Source organism: Bos indicus, chromosome 1 (assembly GCF_029378745.1).
Source record: "Bos indicus isolate NIAB-ARS_2022 breed Sahiwal x Tharparkar chromosome 1, NIAB-ARS_B.indTharparkar_mat_pri_1.0, whole genome shotgun sequence".
NCBI classification, from domain to species: Eukaryota; Metazoa; Chordata; class Mammalia; order Artiodactyla; family Bovidae; genus Bos; species Bos indicus.
In genome coordinates, this window is record NC_091760.1 from 2,362,173 (window position 1) to 2,379,913 (window position 17,741).

The window sequence follows — 17,741 nt, forward strand, 5'->3', positions numbered from 1 at the left end:
ATTCATAACAAAGGCACACGTGACGTTTTTATTGATTTGCCCCAAACCTGGGTTTGTGTCCCCATGGAAGCAAATCTACAGTGATAAACGCTGTTGCTGTCGTGCTCACAACAGCTCCTCTTCTTTCCTTACTGAAAAACATCCCAAATTTGCCTAATCCGAGAAGGCTAGAAGGATCTCTCTCACTAAACCATCCAAAGAAAGAAACAATTTCCCAGATAAGCAGCCACTTTCTGTGAAGGAGCAAACGTACACGGGGAAAGCATCCTGGCGTGATTTTGTTCTTCTCCATTTCTCTGACAACCATATGCATGATAACTTTAGCCAATTTCTTGCTTGGCACAAACGCTCTTGGAATGTTGTTGGTCTTGTGTCAAGTTCACCCTTCATAAAAATACTCTGTTTCATTAGGCTCCAGGGCAGAGCCCTGATTAAGGCAAACATGCCCTCAGCTTCTAGGATCCAGGATGTCTGTCCAAGGGAGCCAGACATCAAGGGGGTCAGGATTGGGAGGTCTTCTATCCCCTGAATCATTTTCCTATTAGTTTCTGCCACGTGGGAAACTTTGGGAAATGGGAGAGCCTCCATTATCTCAAAGAATACTGAAAATTGCTGTTCAAAAAAATTCTCAAGCCAGGTTCATTTCAATGTATTTCCTTTTGAAAAGTTAACTTCTGAAAGACGCTGGAAAAATGAACTAAGACCACTTCACTGCATGCCCACCCCCACCTCCAGCCAGATGGGATGGCGCTGCAAGTGAGGGGATGTTGGCACCCACTGATTAATTAACTGTCCCACATCCATCCTACACCTAGTGGAACCCAGGTGCCCAGGGCCAGGGAGGAGTGGGGTCTTACCTTTCATTTATGCTCTCTGCTCGGAGGGTGTAGACTCGGTCAATGTGGGAAATGTGGAAGATGGGTTCATCCCCAGAAGGGTCAGTGGGCAACTTCACTAGAACCTCATTTAGGAAAATAGGCTGCAAAATAATGCACGGGCATTACAAGACCAGACTGGGGGTCTGTGAGGACGTGTGTGTGCTTAGGTGCACGTGATCCAGTAAACGAAACTGAAGGTGAGGGGTGTGTCCGTTTGTGTCTGGGGGGTGGCGGTGGTTTCAGTAAACCATACTGAAATAATGATTTTATTTGGAATGATAAGCGACTCATTGGAAAAGACCCTGATGCTGGGAAAGATTGAGGGCAGAAGGAGAAGGCGATGACAGAGGATGAGATGGTTGGATGGCATCACTGACTCAATGGACATGAGTTTGGGTAAACTCTGGGAGTTGGTGATGGACAGGGAAGCCTGGCGTGCTGCAGTCCATGGGGTTGCAAAGAGTCAGACATGACTGAGCGACTGAACTGAACTGAATAAGTGTTGATATCAATTTTCAGATAAATGGAAATTGTAAATATGGATTCCCCCCCCACCTCCATTCTGCAGGTACTTTTTTTCCCTCATCTGGCTAAGGTATTATTTCCCAGGTTTCTACTTGTGAATTTTTATTTTTACTTCCCCACTTTTCATACTGAAGTCTTCAGAAGGAAGTCGATATGGGCAGCAGCCTACGCTTAAGGAGTACTCTGCTACAAACATCGACATACAAGGTTTTATGCAAAGATAAGTTTTCAAATGAGTTGCAGAAGTACTAGAGTGATCAGTAACCTGGATGGTATTGCAGGTATTTCTAAAGTCCTCCAGAATAAGAACCGATGAGTTTGTTTTTTCCATGGTATATCCTAGTCAGCAAACAATCTCCATCAACTTTAGATGTATTATGCATTTAGAAAGTGTTAGTCGCTCAGTCGTATCTGACTCTTTGCGACCCCATGGACTGCAGCACGCCAGGCTTCCCTGTCCATCACCAACTCCTGGAGCCTACTCAAACTCATGTCCATTGAGTTGGTGATGCCATCCAACATCTCATCCTCTGTCATCCCCATAGCCTGCCAGGCTCCTCTGTCCATTGAATTCTCCAGGCAAGAATACTGGAGTGGGTAGCCATTCCCTTCTCCAGGGGATCTTCCTGAACCAGGAATCAAATCCAGGTCTCCTGCATTTGCAGATGGATTGTTTACCATCTGAGCCACCAGGGAAGTCCCCATCAACTCTACCTCCAAGCAACTCCCGCCAAGTTGTTCATACAAAGCTGCTAGTGACAATCTACATAAGTACATTGTTCTTTTTCCCAAAAGAAGGCTAACTGCTGCTTCAGAGAAAATTCTTCTGTGAAAACACCCCCACAGAGATAAATTTAGAAAAACAATACCCTATGACACGAAAACACACAAACACAGCCATACACACAGAAGCAGACCAAATAAACAGCTCACGAAAACTGTCCACACATGGACTATTTACATCTGCTTTTGTTGGAAAAGATGAGGGGCACAGATGTTCCAAGCCATCTTGAGAAGTTTGGAGGGGGATCTGGGAATGTTTGGGAAGTGGACACTGAAGTTCTAGTCTAGAGCTTTCCCACGCCTGCCTCATCAGTACAGTGGACTGTGAACCCCATCAAGACAGGACGTGCCTTAGTCACATCCAAGGGGACCCACAGCAGCCGCTTGGCAGCTAATAGATGTTTGTCAATTGAACTGAGTATTGTTCTTTTTCTGATGGGTTCCCATGGTGGCTCAGTGGTAAAGAATCCACCTGCCAAGCAGGAGACATGGGGTCCATTCCTGGGCCTGGAGAAGGAAATGGCAACCCACTCCAGTATTCTTTTCTGGGACATCCCACAGACAGAGGAGCCTGGCAGGCTATAGTTCATTAGATCTCAAAGAGTCAGACACAGCTGACCAACTCATCACACACGCACCTTTGCTGATAACTGCTGGACCCGTGCTCGTGGTCTCCCTAAATCCTGCCTCACCTCCTCTGTGCCACAGACCCCAAAGCCCGCTCGAACGCTGACTCCCTTTAGACATGGTCTCCTCCCCCCAGCATCAAACCTGATGTTGCCGTCTAGAGTTGGACTTACTGTTTTGTACATTTTATACTGCAGGTTTGATTTGGGGCTGAAGACTTTGTCGGTGCCCGAGGAGCCCAGGGGCTTGATGATTTGGGTCAGCAGCAGGAAGTCGTTGAAGAGGAAGCCATACAGCTCCTTGCTGCTCTTGGCCTTGTAGAGCTTCCCACTGTGCAGGAACTTGCGCGGCCCCAGGCAGTTGGTCACGGAATTGAACACAAGTTGCTGAGGAAGGGAAACAAAACCCAAAGAAGACACGATGGAGTGAGGTCGTTTTTTTGTTGTGGTTGTTTTTTTGTTCGTTTGTTTTTTCGCAGCTGAAAGCCATGGGCTCCATTAGAATCTGAGGCCCGTATCTTAGGCTCAGATCGAGGACGGCTTTGAAGACTTCAGGCAGGGGCTTTGGGAGCCAAGAAGTTAAAGGCGTGGTTTGGGAGACTGCATGTGCCAGGATGAACCCTGGCTGTGATTCCTAGTGCCCTTCCTTGAGGTCTAGTGTCTCAGGGTGACTTTTCTCCCTTTTATTTATCGGGGAAACAGGGCAGCCGGAAGAAAGCTCTCCGTCCTCGATGAGCGCACGCTGTGTGCAGGCTGGTCCGCCAGGGGCGGCATAAGCCGGCGCCAACCACGGCCCACACAGGCTCAAAGGGTCGTGCCTGCTGCTGGAAACAGCGCGCCTCTCTCTGCACAGTTCCACAGGACAAACGCCACTGTCCAGGGCACGGCGTGAGTCCAGGCCCCTACCGCGTGGGTGGGCTGCCAACCGCGGTGGTGCTGGCGGAGGCCTCAGAGCCAAGCAGGACAGGAGCTGTGCTGGTGCACGTTGGAGCTCACCCAGCTCACTGCTCCTGAAGACAGGGAGGGGACAGCTCTCTTCCTGCCACCTCCCAAACCTTGGAGACAGCTCTAAGCACTGAAATGCAGCTCTACTGCTCACCCCTGGGTGCTGTCATCCTTGCTCTGTCACCCCCCGGGCACTATCATCTTATGCTCTGCCATCCCTCTGGGCTCTGCCATCTCATGTTCCTACACACACACACACACACACCCCTGGTTCTATCATTTCATGCTCTATCATCCCCCCTGGGTTCTATCATTTCCCGTGAGCAGGTTCTCAAGGGGCAGAGGGAAACTGTAGAAGATATGACCTCACTAAGGACCCCCTTCTGGCTAGCGGAGGAGAGACTGAGGGAGGGGAAGGCCACAGCGGTGCCTCAGAAGCAATATGATCGAGGTAGCAATCAGACCTTCAGGGTTTCCACCTGCTCACACTTGGGCCCCAAGAGTACACTCCATCCAGCAACCTTCAAGGCTGAGGCTCTCCGCAGCTATAAACCCTACACATGTCCTGAGGAGTATTAATGAAGAGTTTACAACACACGTCCCCCCATGTTGCTGGCTACCTGTCTGCCTCTAGTGTGGAAGAAAGAATCAACAGTGCCTCTGTGACCAGAGACCTATAGGCCTCACAGGAGAGAGGCCACTCCAGTCCCCTCTCAGGTACAAGGAGGAATGAGTGCCCACAACCTCCCACCGAGGTTCTGAGGGAGCCCGAACAACTGAAGATGACACCCCAAAGGGAGCCTTCTAAGAGTGGGCCTCTGAACAAGAGCCTGGAGGTCAATCCAGTCCTTTTTATTTGCCAAGAGGGAGTTCAAGCCACTTGGGGCAATGAATCCAGTGAGTCACTTGGATGAGGTAGAGGTGGTGTGGTTTATTCTTACTCAAAGGTCAGAGCCTCCAGTTATTCAGACTGACACCAAACATATGTGAATTGGAAACCGTCTTTAGAGTTCTTGATCTTAAGACAAGAATGCCAAAGACAGCATTTATGTGAAACTTAATCACTGGTGTATGCTTAGATCTGGGCCAGGAAATGGAAGCCAACATGCCTCGTTCCCATGACCACGAACCCTGACCATACAGACAAAACAGACCTTACAGAAAGCTGGTGTACAATACTCAGGAAGGACTGGTCACTTAAGAAGGACAACCGTCTATTTCAAAGAGGGTATATACACCACAGAAAGCAAATGACAAGAGTTTATTTTATTCTTAAGGTTTTGTGGCGGTGTTGGCTGCGCCTCAAGGCGGGTGGGGTCTTAGTCCCCCTAAATTGGTGCCCCCTGCAGTGGAATTATGGTGTCCTAACCACTGGCCTTCCAGGGAAGTTCCTATTCTTAATGTTTTATAATGAAGACTCAGGCCTCACTGAGTCCTGTGACTGCAGCCATGAGATTCAGGGAAGGGCCCCTTTCAAAGTACACAATGCGGGGAATTCCCTAGCAGTCCAGTGGTTGGGACTTTGTGCTTTCACTACTGGTGCAGAGTTGATTCCCTGGTTGGGGAACTAAGATCCTACATTCTGCATGGTGCAGCCAAAAAAAAAAAAGAGAGAGAGAGAGAGAAAGAAAAAGATAAGAGAACATCTTTTAGAAAAGAAAAAGTGCACAGTGGCCCTTCAGCTCAGTAGATCCAGGAGCAGTTCAAGTCCACTGTCTTCAAGATCACCTTAGTGCTCCTCGGAATGATGCAGTCCTTCCCTGCCCTGCCTGCAACTTGCCTTAAAGCCTATCGCCTGTGACCTTCCATTCCTCACCCACGCCCCGCACAGGCTGAGGCCTCCACTGAAATGCCCTCCCCTGGATTCTTTCCTGGGGAGATATCTTCATCCTTGAACACGCAGCCAAGTCTCACCTTCTCAACCTGTCCCTGAATCCTCCACGACTGTTCCTTCCTCCTCGTCCAGTGTCCAGCAGCACTTGGCACCCGGATCTGCCTCATCATTTCTCACACTGTGCTGTAAATGTTGGACCTCTAAGTGATCCAGGACTGCAGGTTTCTTGAGATGGGGTAGGTCACATCTCACTGATCTTCATGTCCTCATGGTTGGTACTGAGCAGTGTTTAGTATCAAGCAAGGCACATGGGCCCGGTGCTCAGTAAGTGCTGAATAAATGAATGAATAACAGAGCCAACCAACCAGTGACTACCCCTGGATCGAGTATCAACACAGTTCCAAAATGGGAACCCACATCCATCACCTTGGTTTCCACATGGCTGCTTCCATAACTTTGCCTATCCCACACCTACGTTGAAGGGGACAGGAGGTAGGGCAGGGAGGTAACAGTGCGGTAACTTCCTCAGGTAGGGAATGTCTTTGATGCTCGTAAGAGGAAAAGAGTCATGGGGAGTGTGGGTAAGGGAGATGGTCGCCTGGGCATTTTGGTAAATCCTAGTGAATTGTGTAAGTACATGAATGTGTGTGTGTGTGTGGATGGGTGGGTGGGTGGGTGTGTACAAAGAGAGAGAACAGCAGAGTGGATGCGACTAAGGGAAAGATTAGGGTCAAGAAGAGAATCAGATACTATAAGAGGGTATTTCTGGCAGTATCGTGGACTAAAGACTGACTCAACCAAAGAAAAATGTTAAAATGGAATTAAAAAATATAGAACTGTACTTTTTAAACACAAGCAAGCTGGTAAAAATAAATATAAAAGCAAAAACAATTTGCAGAAGCAGAAAATGGCATGGAAATGTGAACCCAGAAAGATAAATGAGCACCAAAGCTGGCTTTAGCTTTGAGGGTCTTTCTTAAATCTGGTGACCCTGAGCCTCCATTTTAAAGGCTACTAGGGGGAGAAGGAGAAAACAGATATATCTAGTGTCTGCATGAGGTGAGGGACATAACAAGAGATCCCAGAAAGCTGTATCACAGAGGAAGAATGACAAGTAAACTCAGTAGAGATGGGAATAGCAAGAAAATTTGCTTGTTTGTGAACTTGCCTTAACCAACCAACCACAAGGTTGGTTGTGATTACTGAGAATTTGTAACCACAATACAGCTCTCACACAAGTTTAAAAATGGCCATTTGTGAAAGGAACAAGACAAGAAAAACCAGTAGGTTAGAGAAATAACTAGAACTGCTGAAAAGGCAAAAGAAAACAACTGAGAACAAAAAATAAAGAAAAGAACGGAAATTAAAAACTCGGTAGATGGCTTAAACAACAGATCAGATGCAGCTGGAGAGAGATTAGCAAACTGGAGGTTGCAGAAGAGGACGATTCACGATTTCTCTCGTCCTCCTCCCGGGTGGCTGCCGAGACGCAGAGGGGCGGCCCAGGTCCCACCCAAGGTTTACCTCCGACAGGCCTTCACACAGCACGTGGGCCTGGATCCACTCCAGTCGGTCCGAGTTCTCCTTCTCCCGCACCCCTTCGTTCACCTGGGAGCACAGCTCCTCCGCCTTCTCCAGGGCGTGCTTCAGGTGGCTGTGGTCTGGGTGGTTTTCAGGAGTGTTTTCCAGGATCTACATCGGAGAACAGAAGACAGTAGCCTTAGGCAGCGAGCGGGCCTGGGGTTCACTGTTCTGGAAGGCTCGCCCCAGCAGAGACAGGGCTCTGTACAGACCTTTCCTAGACACTGCCAACGTTTACAGCTACAGCTCTGAGCACCCACCTTGGCAACGACATGGAGAGAGAAGGCCACTCTTTGTTGGCATGGGACCCCTATGGGAGCAGGGGCTGCCAGATTATCTATACTTGGGGTATGAGGAGGGCAGCGGCTGCAGCAAGGGCAGTATCACACCCCACATGGATTCCTCCAAGGAGAATCATTCTTCCCTGAGTCCGTGCACAGCTGCAGGCATCTGTGTACCTATGGAACTTCATGCTAGTGGGTGCATCGGAGCAAAGGTGCATTTTTCTGAATGAATCATTCCAGACCAGCAATTAAGAGTTCAGTTCTAGAGCAAGAGCTTCTGGATTAAAATCCCTGCTCTGCCACTGACCAGTCATGATATGGGCCAGTCACATAAATGTTCTGAGCCTCATTTTCTTCATATGAAAAATAGGGATACTACTAGCACCTCCTTTGGGCTTCCCTGTAGCTCAGCTGGTAAAGAATCTGTCTGCAATGCAGGAGATGCTGGTTCAATTCCTGAGTCAGGAAGATCCACTGGAGAAGGGATAATCTACCCACTCCAGTATTGGCTTCCCTGGTGGGTCAGATGGTCAAGAATCTGCCTACAGTGTGGGAGACCTGAGTTCGATCCTTGGGTTGGGAAGATCCCCTAGAGGAGGGCATGGCAACCCACTCCAGTATTCTTGTCTGGAGAATCCCATGGACAGAAGAACCTGGCAGGCTACAGTCCATGGGCTCACAAAGAGTCAGACACAACTAAGCAACTAAACACAGCACACAGAACCTCCTTTATAAGGTTGTTGGGAGGACTACATGGCTTGATACAAGAAAGCACTTTGCAGAGTACCTGGCCCTTTGATGGTGCTCCCATCAGATTCTCAAAGGAGTCTGAGGACACTGAAAACAGTCCTCGTGGGGAAAGACACGAAGACTGAGGAAGCATCCTAAGCCACTTTGCAATGTACTAGGGGCATGTTGAGTGTGCACTTGCTCATGCCTTATCCATATACAGGCTTCCCTGATAGTTCAGATGGTAAAGAATCTGCCTGCAAGGCAGGAGACATAAGAGATGCAGGTTCGATCCCTGGGTTGGGAAGATCACCTGAGGAGGAAATGGCAACCCACTCCAGTATTCTTGCCTGGAGAATCCCCATGGACAGAGGAGCCTGGTGGGCTACAGTCCATGGGGTCACAGAGTCGGACATGACTCAGTGGTTAACACTGTCCACATATAAATAATTCAAGTGGGTTTTACCCTGAATAATATCTCATCCCCAAGGTATACTTTGGTTTAAGGTCCTAAGTAGGCACTCGATTTGGGAAAAACACCCAATCTAGGTATTGTGAGTTCCCCAACTTCCCTTGTGGCTCAGCTGGTAGAGTCCACCTATAATGCGGGAGACCTGGATTCCAACCCTGGGTTGGGAAGATCCCCCAGAGAAGGGAATGGCTACCCACTCCAGTATTCTGGCCTAGAGAATTCCATGGACTGTATAGACCATGGAGTTGCAAAGAGTCAGACACGACTGAGCAACTTTCACAATCATTTCCAAACCACAGCTCCAGCTCTGGGTGGATCCTGGCTATACATTCAAATCCCTTTGAAAAGTCCTGACCTTAACTCTGACCATATCAAAATCCCCAGGGGTAGGACTCAGGCATTGGAATTTTCTAGAGCTTCCCAGGTAATTCTAACGTACAACCGAGTCTGAGGACCACTGCTCTAGACGGGAATCCCACATAGCAGATTGTGTGAGTTCATTTTTTTTCAAAAATGAAAATAGATATATTGCTTTTTCTCATTGTAAAAGTACTATTGTATAATGTATGAAAGTTAGAAAATTTAGAAAGTTATAAAGAACCTAAAAAAACACCTTTAATTGTGCCATCAGATAATAATCTCGGTCTTTCCTGTCCACTGACTTCCCAGGTGGCGCTAATGCTAATGAATCCTCCTGCCAATGCAGGAGACACACAAACACATGTTCAGTCCCTGGGTTGGGAAGATCCCCTGAAGAAGGGAATGGTAACCTGCTCCAGTATTCTTGCCTGGAGAATCCCACGGACAGAGGAGCCTAGCAGGCTCTAGTCCATGAGGACACAGAGATTTGGACGTGACTGAGAATAGCATATTGAAAAGCAGAGACATTACTTTGCCAACAAAGGTCCGTCTAGTCAAGGCTGTGGTTTTTCCTGTGGTCATGTATGGATGTGAGAGTTGGACTGTGAAGAAGGCTGAGCGCCAAAGAATTGATGCTTTTGAACTGTGGTGTTGGAGAAGACTCTTGAGAGTCCCTTGGACTGCAAGAAGATCCAACCAGTCCATTCTGAAGGAGATCAGCCCTGGGATTTCTTTGGAAGGAATGATACTAAAGCTGAAACTCCAGTACTTTGGCCACCTCATGAGAAGTGTTGACTCGTTGGAAAAGACTCTGATGCTGGGGGGGATCAGGGGCAGGAGGAGAAGGGGACGACAGAGGATGAGATGGCTGGATGGCATCACTGACTCGATGGACATGAGTCTGAGTGAACTCCAGGAGTTGGTGATGGACAGGGAGGCCTGGCGTGCTGCGATTCATGGGGTCGCGAAGAGTCGGACACGACTAAGCGACTGAACTGAACTGAACTGAGTGACTAAGCACATATACACATTCTGTTTGTTAATACATTCTGCCCAGATACAAATACATATAATTTTTTAAGAATAAAAATTGGATCACACTGCCATACTACACTACCATTTTGTACTTTCTTTTTCCCCAATTCATGGCAGTTATAGTATGTTATTTAATATATATGAATTATAGATCATCATATGATGATCACTTCACATGAATCTAAATCATAATTTAAAAAAATTTTTTATTGAAGTATATTTATCATTTTCTATAGGATTCTATAATATGTCATTGTAAGGATGAGCCACAATGCATAAAACTTCATATTTTTCAGTATTTCTCTGATTAATTCTTTAGAATAAATTCCTAGAGATGGAAACGCTGAGCCAAAGAGAACATGGAGTTTGATGTATACATCACCCTCCAAAGGCTGAACCAGTCTACCCTCCATGAGCAAACCTGCCAACACTGTGGACTCACAGTCCTTCCAATAAATGCGCACCTGTCAAGCCAAAAGCAATATATTTTCTTGTTCAGTTATGCATTTCTTTCATTATCAGAGAATTTGAATTTTGTGTACATTTAGTGCATAAGTACATTAAATGAGAAAGCTAACATTTATGTACTGCTTAGTATGAGGCAGATAGACATAGATTCATTCACTCACTTAACTTTCTCAGAACACCACGCAGTAGGTACTATCAACGCCTCTATTTTACAGATAAAGGAAATGAGGCCCAGAGAGGCAAGCTAAGCCTCCCAAGGACACGCAGCAGTGGTACGGGAGATTCGGATCCAAGCAGCCTGGTTCCTAACAACACATGCTTTACTACTATTCCACACTCCTCTCAGAGATGCCTAGTTAAAGATTTTACCTATTTTTCTTTTTTATCTTTTTTTGAAACCTATTTTTCTATTAGGGTATTTGTCTTTTTCTTTTTGAGCTGTAAGAATGCTTTAGATACAAACATACACACACGATCTCTATATCTTTCAGTATCTACTTGGATACAGTTAAAGTGTTTACTCAGTTTAAATCTGTCCTTTGTCTTTTAATGTTTGTTATATTTTGTTACACGGAATTTTTTAAGAAAATGTTTATGCAAATAATAATGTTCTTGATATGCAAGATTCAAATAATACAGAATATTGAGAACCACTGTGCTGTCTCCCTTCTGCTTTCCTGCCTCAGAGGGAAACATGCCCAGAGCAAAGGGCATCCCTTTAGATGCTCCACACACATTTAATACCCACCCAGAGTTTTTCCAAAATAGACCCTACTGCAGGATGGCTTGTGAGGGGTTTTGTCTGTTTGCTTGTTTTACTTAATAGCATTTTCTAGATATCACTCCAACTAACACATAAAAGTCTCTTTCATAGTACAGATTCACCACTTTAAGTAGTCTCCTTAATGAACATCTAGTTGTTCCCAGAAGAAAGTATTTTTTTTCAAGTTGCTGCAACTTTAACTCCTTTAAAGCTCTGTCTTTGGTGCCGTGCTAAGAATTTCCCCATCTTACTATTATAAAGAATATTTTTTGCAGCTTTCCATCTGTATCTTGTAACGGCCACCTTTTAAAATTCTGTTCTTAGTTTTGCTAGTTTTCCGATCATTCTTTTGGGTTCTCAAGGGGGTGGAAATCATGTTTCTGCAAAGAATGATAATTGGTTTTTTCCTTTTTAATACGAATGCTTCTCAGTTCTCCTCTTTTTTGTTTTTCTTCCCATTGACTAGATCTAGAACGCCTATTTTAAAAACTTGTTTCCAACATCAATTTGCAACTAAATATTGTGGAAAGTAAACAAAGTTTTGAATTAGTTTAATAGTAACCATATGTTGGAGAAAAGGAAACGGTAGATTGAAAGCGTCTTTCAAAACTAATTATTTAACTCAGCCAATGTGACCACAGTGTACTCTGTGGGGTAGAACCGGGGTTGGACTGAGGAGATGCTTACATGAGACAGAAACTTGTGACATATAAGCGGATTCAGCAAATAAGTAAATATACTGAGGATAATGAGAGCAAGGCTTCTCATGGAGAAGGGAGTTATATACATAGAAAGGGGGAAGGCTAGAATAAATTCTATGATATCAGATTAGAACAGGAACTATTGGTGTGAACTCATGGCTTCTAACATATACATATATGATCTTAAATATATGTTTGTACACTTATGTGTATGTAACAGTGTGTATGGATGTATACACACATATATGTTTCCCAACTCTGCCACTGAGAGACTCAAGAGGCAACAACACCTCGGAAGCAGTGAGCACACCAGTTACAGATGTGGGTTTCTAAATTCCTCACTGAAAGGAACCAGATCTAAAACCTCTCTCCACAAGCCAGCCTCCCTGTGCTTACAGAATCACAGGCTCAGAGGGTGTCTAAGTCTGTTCACTCACTTTAAGGATGGGCACACTGAAACCCTAATTTCTTCTTTTCTTTTGGCATTGGCTTTCTTGAAATGACAGGAGAACAACAATCATCTAATATCAACATAGAGTATCTCACAATGGCTTTCTGAAGACAGGTGGTGGAAACTGTATTCTTTTCTCTCTTAGAGCTTCCCTGATGGCTCAGATGGTAAAGCATCTGCCTGCAGTGCAGGAGACCTGGGTTCGATCCCCAGGTGGGGAAGATCTTCTGGGGAAGGAAATGGCAACCCACTCCAGTATTTTTGCCTGGAAAATTCCATGGATGGAGGAGCCTGATAGGCTATAGTCCGTGGGGTCCCAAAGAGTAGGACACGACTGAGCAGCTTCACTTTCTTTTCACTTTTCTCTCTTTCTTATTAGGAAAACCAAAGCATCAAGACCCTGCCTGTATTAGGGAAAGAACTGACTTACAAGGTGGAAGCCACGTGTTTGTTTGCACAGCTGATGTGTGTATTATTAGCTCTGTTCACAATAAACCTTTCTGGGGCTTCCCTGCTGGCTCAGACTGTAAAGACTCTGCCTGCAATGCAGGAGACCCAGGTTCAATCCCTGGGTTGGGAAGATCCCCTGGAGAAGGGACTGGCTATGAGATCCAGTATTCTTGCCTGGAGAATCCCACGGACAGAGGAGCCTGGTGGGCCACAGTCCATGGGGGTCGCAAAGAGTCAGACACACTGAGCGACTAACACTTTCACAGTAATCCAGCTTTTCTTTCGGAGTTACCATGCAGACACCTCCTACAGCCTGTTGGTATACGGTTTCTACACAACAGATACCCAGTGTGTTGGCTGGGAACCTGCCCATGACCCCAGATCCCAGACCTGCTGAGATAGCATTCTTCTGCTTGAAAAGGCAAGGCAGTTACTTACATTTTTAATGATCAGTGGGTATCTCGTTACTCGTTGCATAGGCTTCAGTATAAAACTAGACAGGGGCATTCCCTTACAGCGTGGGTCCATGGCCAGTCTCTGAAAAAAAAGATATATATTTTTTTAATGTACTTAAAAAGTCTGCAAAATCCGGTTAGTGATATCACACCGTTATTCATGACTCCCCACCCATCGCATTGTCTCATTTATCTGGACGACAACTGGGGAGCCTGGAGCTGGAAGGACCGGGCTGGTTGCCCTGGGCCAGGTGGAGGCATGTTCCAGATGGAGGGTGGGAGCTGACTGTGGGTGTGACTCAGCAGCAGGGTTAACCCCTGCTCCCTGGTCCCGCAGACCTTCCAGGCTCCTAACTTCCAGAGATGAGATTCTAGCTTTACAGAGAATAGCCCATCTGGATACCTGCCAAAACTCTACAGCATTCCTAGAACAAGGAGAGTCGCAAAACTCTAGGGTCAGAAAAAGAATGCCCTTGAGTGCCAGAGACACTGCAAGTCCCAAGTCTCACTGCACCCGCGGGTAGGAGCCCCCAGGCAGGGTGGGGATGGCGAAGCTGAGACGCGATGCTCAGGCCCCTGGGACTCCGGTTGTCTCCACTCTGGACTCCTTCACCTCTTTCTTTCCGCTTTTGTCAACTGAACTGGAGGACAATAGTCCTTCTGCACCAAAAGGTGACTCTTTGTTCTATAAGTCACGGGGGTTATATGGTGACAGCTCTCTGGTCAGGCTAATGCCTTAGGAACAGGTTTAATGCCCTAGGGCCTGTCAGCACCTGGACCCGGTCCAGCCATGGACACCCTTATTCCAGGAACTCTTTGCAGCTGCCAAAGGCAGGACAAAGTCCCACAGGGATGAGGCCGGGAGAGGTGATGAGGCGAGGCACGAGCAGGGGAGGGGAATAAGGCCCCTCCCTGGGCTGAGGTCAGCGTTTCCCTGAAGTTCAAGTGCGTGCAGTGATGGACTCATTCTGCCTGCGCCCAGGGGAGACCCTTGGCCCTTGGGGGGACCCCCAGGTGGCCCATGGTACCCACCAGCCCAGCACTACCTCCAGTCTCCAGCCCACCCTAGGCCTACTTCTTGGCCATGTTTCTTCTTTAGAATGACTTTAGACGTTCCATTCACTGGATAGCAAATCCAAGCATTTAATATTAGAAACAAGGAGAGAAAGAAAGAACGAGAACACGTGATGCTGTAGCCCAGAAGAGATGGCACATTCCCCTCTCAGTGATGATGCCACAAACACGGTTACAGGGAGGGTGGGAAAGCCTCCCCCCACCTCAAATCCAGAAGGCACAAAGATAAGCTTGTCGTTAGTATGCTGACTCTGCTGCCCACTCATCAGAATGTGCCTGTTTAGCACAAGTCACTTTAGTCTCCTCTCTCCACTCTGGGAGAGGTGGGGGCTGATGGGGGGGGGGGGGGGCGGGCCCCGCCAGCAGGGACCATCCCCACCAAGGCCGGGTCCCAGGGCAGCAGGCCCAAAGCCCGAGGCCCCCAGCAGCTTGGGGTCCCCTCCCCACAATGTCCCCTGGTCACACATGACTCTCCAGACCCTGGTTACCCTACAAAGCAGAGGTCCTGTCATCTCACACTCACCCCCCATGACTTCCTAGGGCTTGAGCTCATGGAAAAGAACCAACTAGGGCGGGGAAATTAAAGGGTCCATTGGGATTCCCTTTGCAGCAAAGGGCAGAGAGCAGCAGAGAAATGAAGATACTCAGATTAAACAGAATAGCAGACCTGAGACCTGCCAGTCCTCCTAGGCCTGAAAATGAGACAAAGGATTTTAAATAGGTATTGCAAGAACACCACGTGCACCTGGACTGCAGACTGGAGTTTCCAGGTCAGCGCTGGTCCCTCGCCAAACCCACCCCCACGGCCCCAGTCATACCCAGCGGTGGGGCCAGCCCCCCCTCCTGTGCAGCTGAGACCTCGCCCTTGTTGGCCTCCCGTGCACATGCGACCGCACACCAGCTGCCTGCGGATGGCCCCTTGCGGGGGTAGGGGCTTGGCTGAGCCAGGGCTCCTCACTTTGACAAACTCCTTGAAGTCTGGGGCCTCGTCAGTCTTCTGCTGGATCAAGGCGGCCCCGTTGAGCTGGCAGCTGCAGAAGCGGATGTAGGGCTGCATGTGTGGCAGCTGGGCCGTCAGGATGTCTCCGATCATCTTCACGGGCATCTTCTCCCCAGACATCTTCTTGCGGACCCTCAGCGCTCTGCACGGAAACGCAGCAAGTGAGCACCCCACCTTCGCGCTCTCTGATGGGAACATGGCACACGTCTAGGTGGCACAGAAATGGGATGTGTGTGAGGGGCACAAACCCAGGGCCACTAAGCATCTATGTGGGAGACAAGGGACAGAAAAAGAAACGAGTCTAGTGCTACAGAGAGGTGTCCCTGGGGCATTTTTCTTTTTTTGGCATGATGGTTATCTGCTGGCTCTTAGAAAGAAAGACTAAAAATAAAAAAATTTTTTTTTTTTTTTGCCAAACAAGTCAGTATAAAAGACAATATTTTCGTGTGGAAATATATAGAATCTTTCTTAAAAAGAAAAATAATCTGGACATGATCCCTGGGTGGATGTCTTGCTTGATGCATGGTCCATCCAGGCTGGTCTGGCCCCAGCCCTGAATCCATTTCCAGGACCAGTGCTACCACCCAGGGAAGCTGTTGTGGCCAAGGGCCGTGGAGGCTCAATTTCAGATCAAACAAACACAATGAAGATGGCAAATCAACTGCCACAGGAAAAGAATCCCACTATGTTCATGAAAGCCAGGTTTAAATGATGGGCTGAACTATCTGTGCTTCACTGCTTCACTCCTGTGGCCAACTTGCAGTTGACCGGATTAAGAGAGCTCTGAAGAGAGAAGGCTATTTATATGCTAATGGAGCAATGGACCTGGAAGTTGAGAGGGGACCAGAGGGGCTGCAAAGTGCTTGTTCAGGAGTTCTCTGTAGTCTGAGTGCTTGGGGCCGTGGGAGCCAGGACGGTGCATCTCACCCTCCTAACTTGTATGGCAACTCCTAACCAACTACGATAAGAAGGGTTCGGTACTGAGCTTCTACACAACAGGGACAGCAATGTACCCGGAGGCGGGGCCACAGCACGGGAGGCCACGGGCGAGTCCTGCTCACCCTAGTGACTATGGATGATCAACACATGGTTGGATAGAACAGAATGGCGTAACACATGATTTCAACGTAAGCGTGGGAGGACGTTACTCTGAACTCCTCTGGTTGCCTTCATGGTTGTGGGTAGGGCCATGTGATTCCCCAAAGGTGCTGTAGTCTTAGTATCAAAGACTTCAGATCACTTTCTTTCCCCCACATCTTTGGTTAAAGAAAAAAATTTAAAAATCTTTGTACTGGGCAAGCAAGCTAAGGAAAGAAACTTTAGGGACAGTGCCTTATATGGTCTAAACAACCAGTGATTCCCTCCTTAAGCAGATGCCATTGTGGGAAGAGGTGCTGGTCATTGCTGGTTGGCTGGGGCATGAGGAGTGGCAGCTTGGTATCCCCAGGATGGCCAGGTGGCAACTGCCCATTGGGTGGCTGGTGTGGAATATCTCCCAACATGTAGAAATTGGCTAAAGGGCGACATCGCCACCAATTCTGGGGGGCGAGAGCGGTGAGTAACCAGGTTATTAATACAAACTTGGGAAGATGGAAACAGGAAGAAATTCCATCATTCCATGATTTTCCAATGAGGAGTAACATAGTCTTTCTGCAAGGGAATAAAAGTGTTTTTACCTGCCTCCCTCTTTTTTCTTTTTTCCTAAATGATGAGGAGACAAGAAAAAGGGAAAAGGAAAAAGATGACACGTGGATCATTACTGTGTTGAGGAAGTTAAGCCGGGTCCCAGGTTCTGAGGCCCACACTTGTAGACTTGAGTTGATCTTGCATGGGGGGCAGACAGGGCCTGCAATGGACCAGGCACCTCTTAGGGTTAGCTGCGGGCCTCCTTCTGGGATGTTCTACCGCACAGGACTGGGCTTGAGTGGGTGGAACAGGGGTCACCGGGCTCAGGGGCCGCATGAATGCTGCAGCCACAGCGCCGCCCTTTGGGGAACTAATCCGTAATCTCACAGAAAGCTCAATACATGCAAGGTCTTCAACTGTGACAGAAATCAAATCAGTCAGTGAACGCACTGGAGTGCTCGCTGTTTGCTGAGCAAAAGAGTAACCCTCTCAAGTCTGCGGATCAAGAGAACGGGCAAGAGAGTTGGCTTTCATGAATGTGTCCTAGGCATCAAACACTTTTTTTTTTTTAACATGTATGACTTATTAGGTTGGCCAAAAATTTCATTCAGGTTTCTCCGTAAGATGGTATGAAAAATCCGTTATGAACCTTTCGGCCACCCCAACAGTATCCCTCTTGACTGTTGGGGAAACTGAGGCAC

The 17,741-nt window shown here is 47.5% G+C and overlaps 1 protein-coding gene and 1 non-coding gene across 10 annotated transcripts in view; one reads left to right on the top strand and one right to left on the bottom strand.

The window, feature by feature from the left end:
- The window catches only part of ITSN1 (intersectin 1), a 253,883-nt gene that overhangs the window by 17,156 nt on the left and 218,986 nt on the right, over window positions 1-17,741 (bottom strand). For 8 of the 9 annotated variants that reach the window (XM_019960645.2, XM_019959939.2, XM_070783667.1 and 5 more), the window contains 5 exons: window positions 15,373-15,556; window positions 13,324-13,422; window positions 7,116-7,283; window positions 2,987-3,199; window positions 858-979 (listed from right to left, as the gene is read on the bottom strand). In XM_019960645.2, the coding sequence (XP_019816204.2) occupies window positions 858-979; window positions 2,987-3,199; window positions 7,116-7,283; window positions 13,324-13,422; window positions 15,373-15,556 (786 nt within the window). Of the gene's footprint in view, window positions 1-857; window positions 980-2,986; window positions 3,200-7,115; window positions 7,284-13,323; window positions 13,423-15,372; window positions 15,557-17,741 lie in introns of those variants that run through there. The other variant, XM_019961450.2, reaches the window with a different exon arrangement.
- TRNAC-GCA (transfer RNA cysteine (anticodon GCA)) lies at window positions 12,585-12,656 on the top strand. Its single transcript has one exon. It is a non-coding gene; the product is annotated as a tRNA-Cys (tRNA).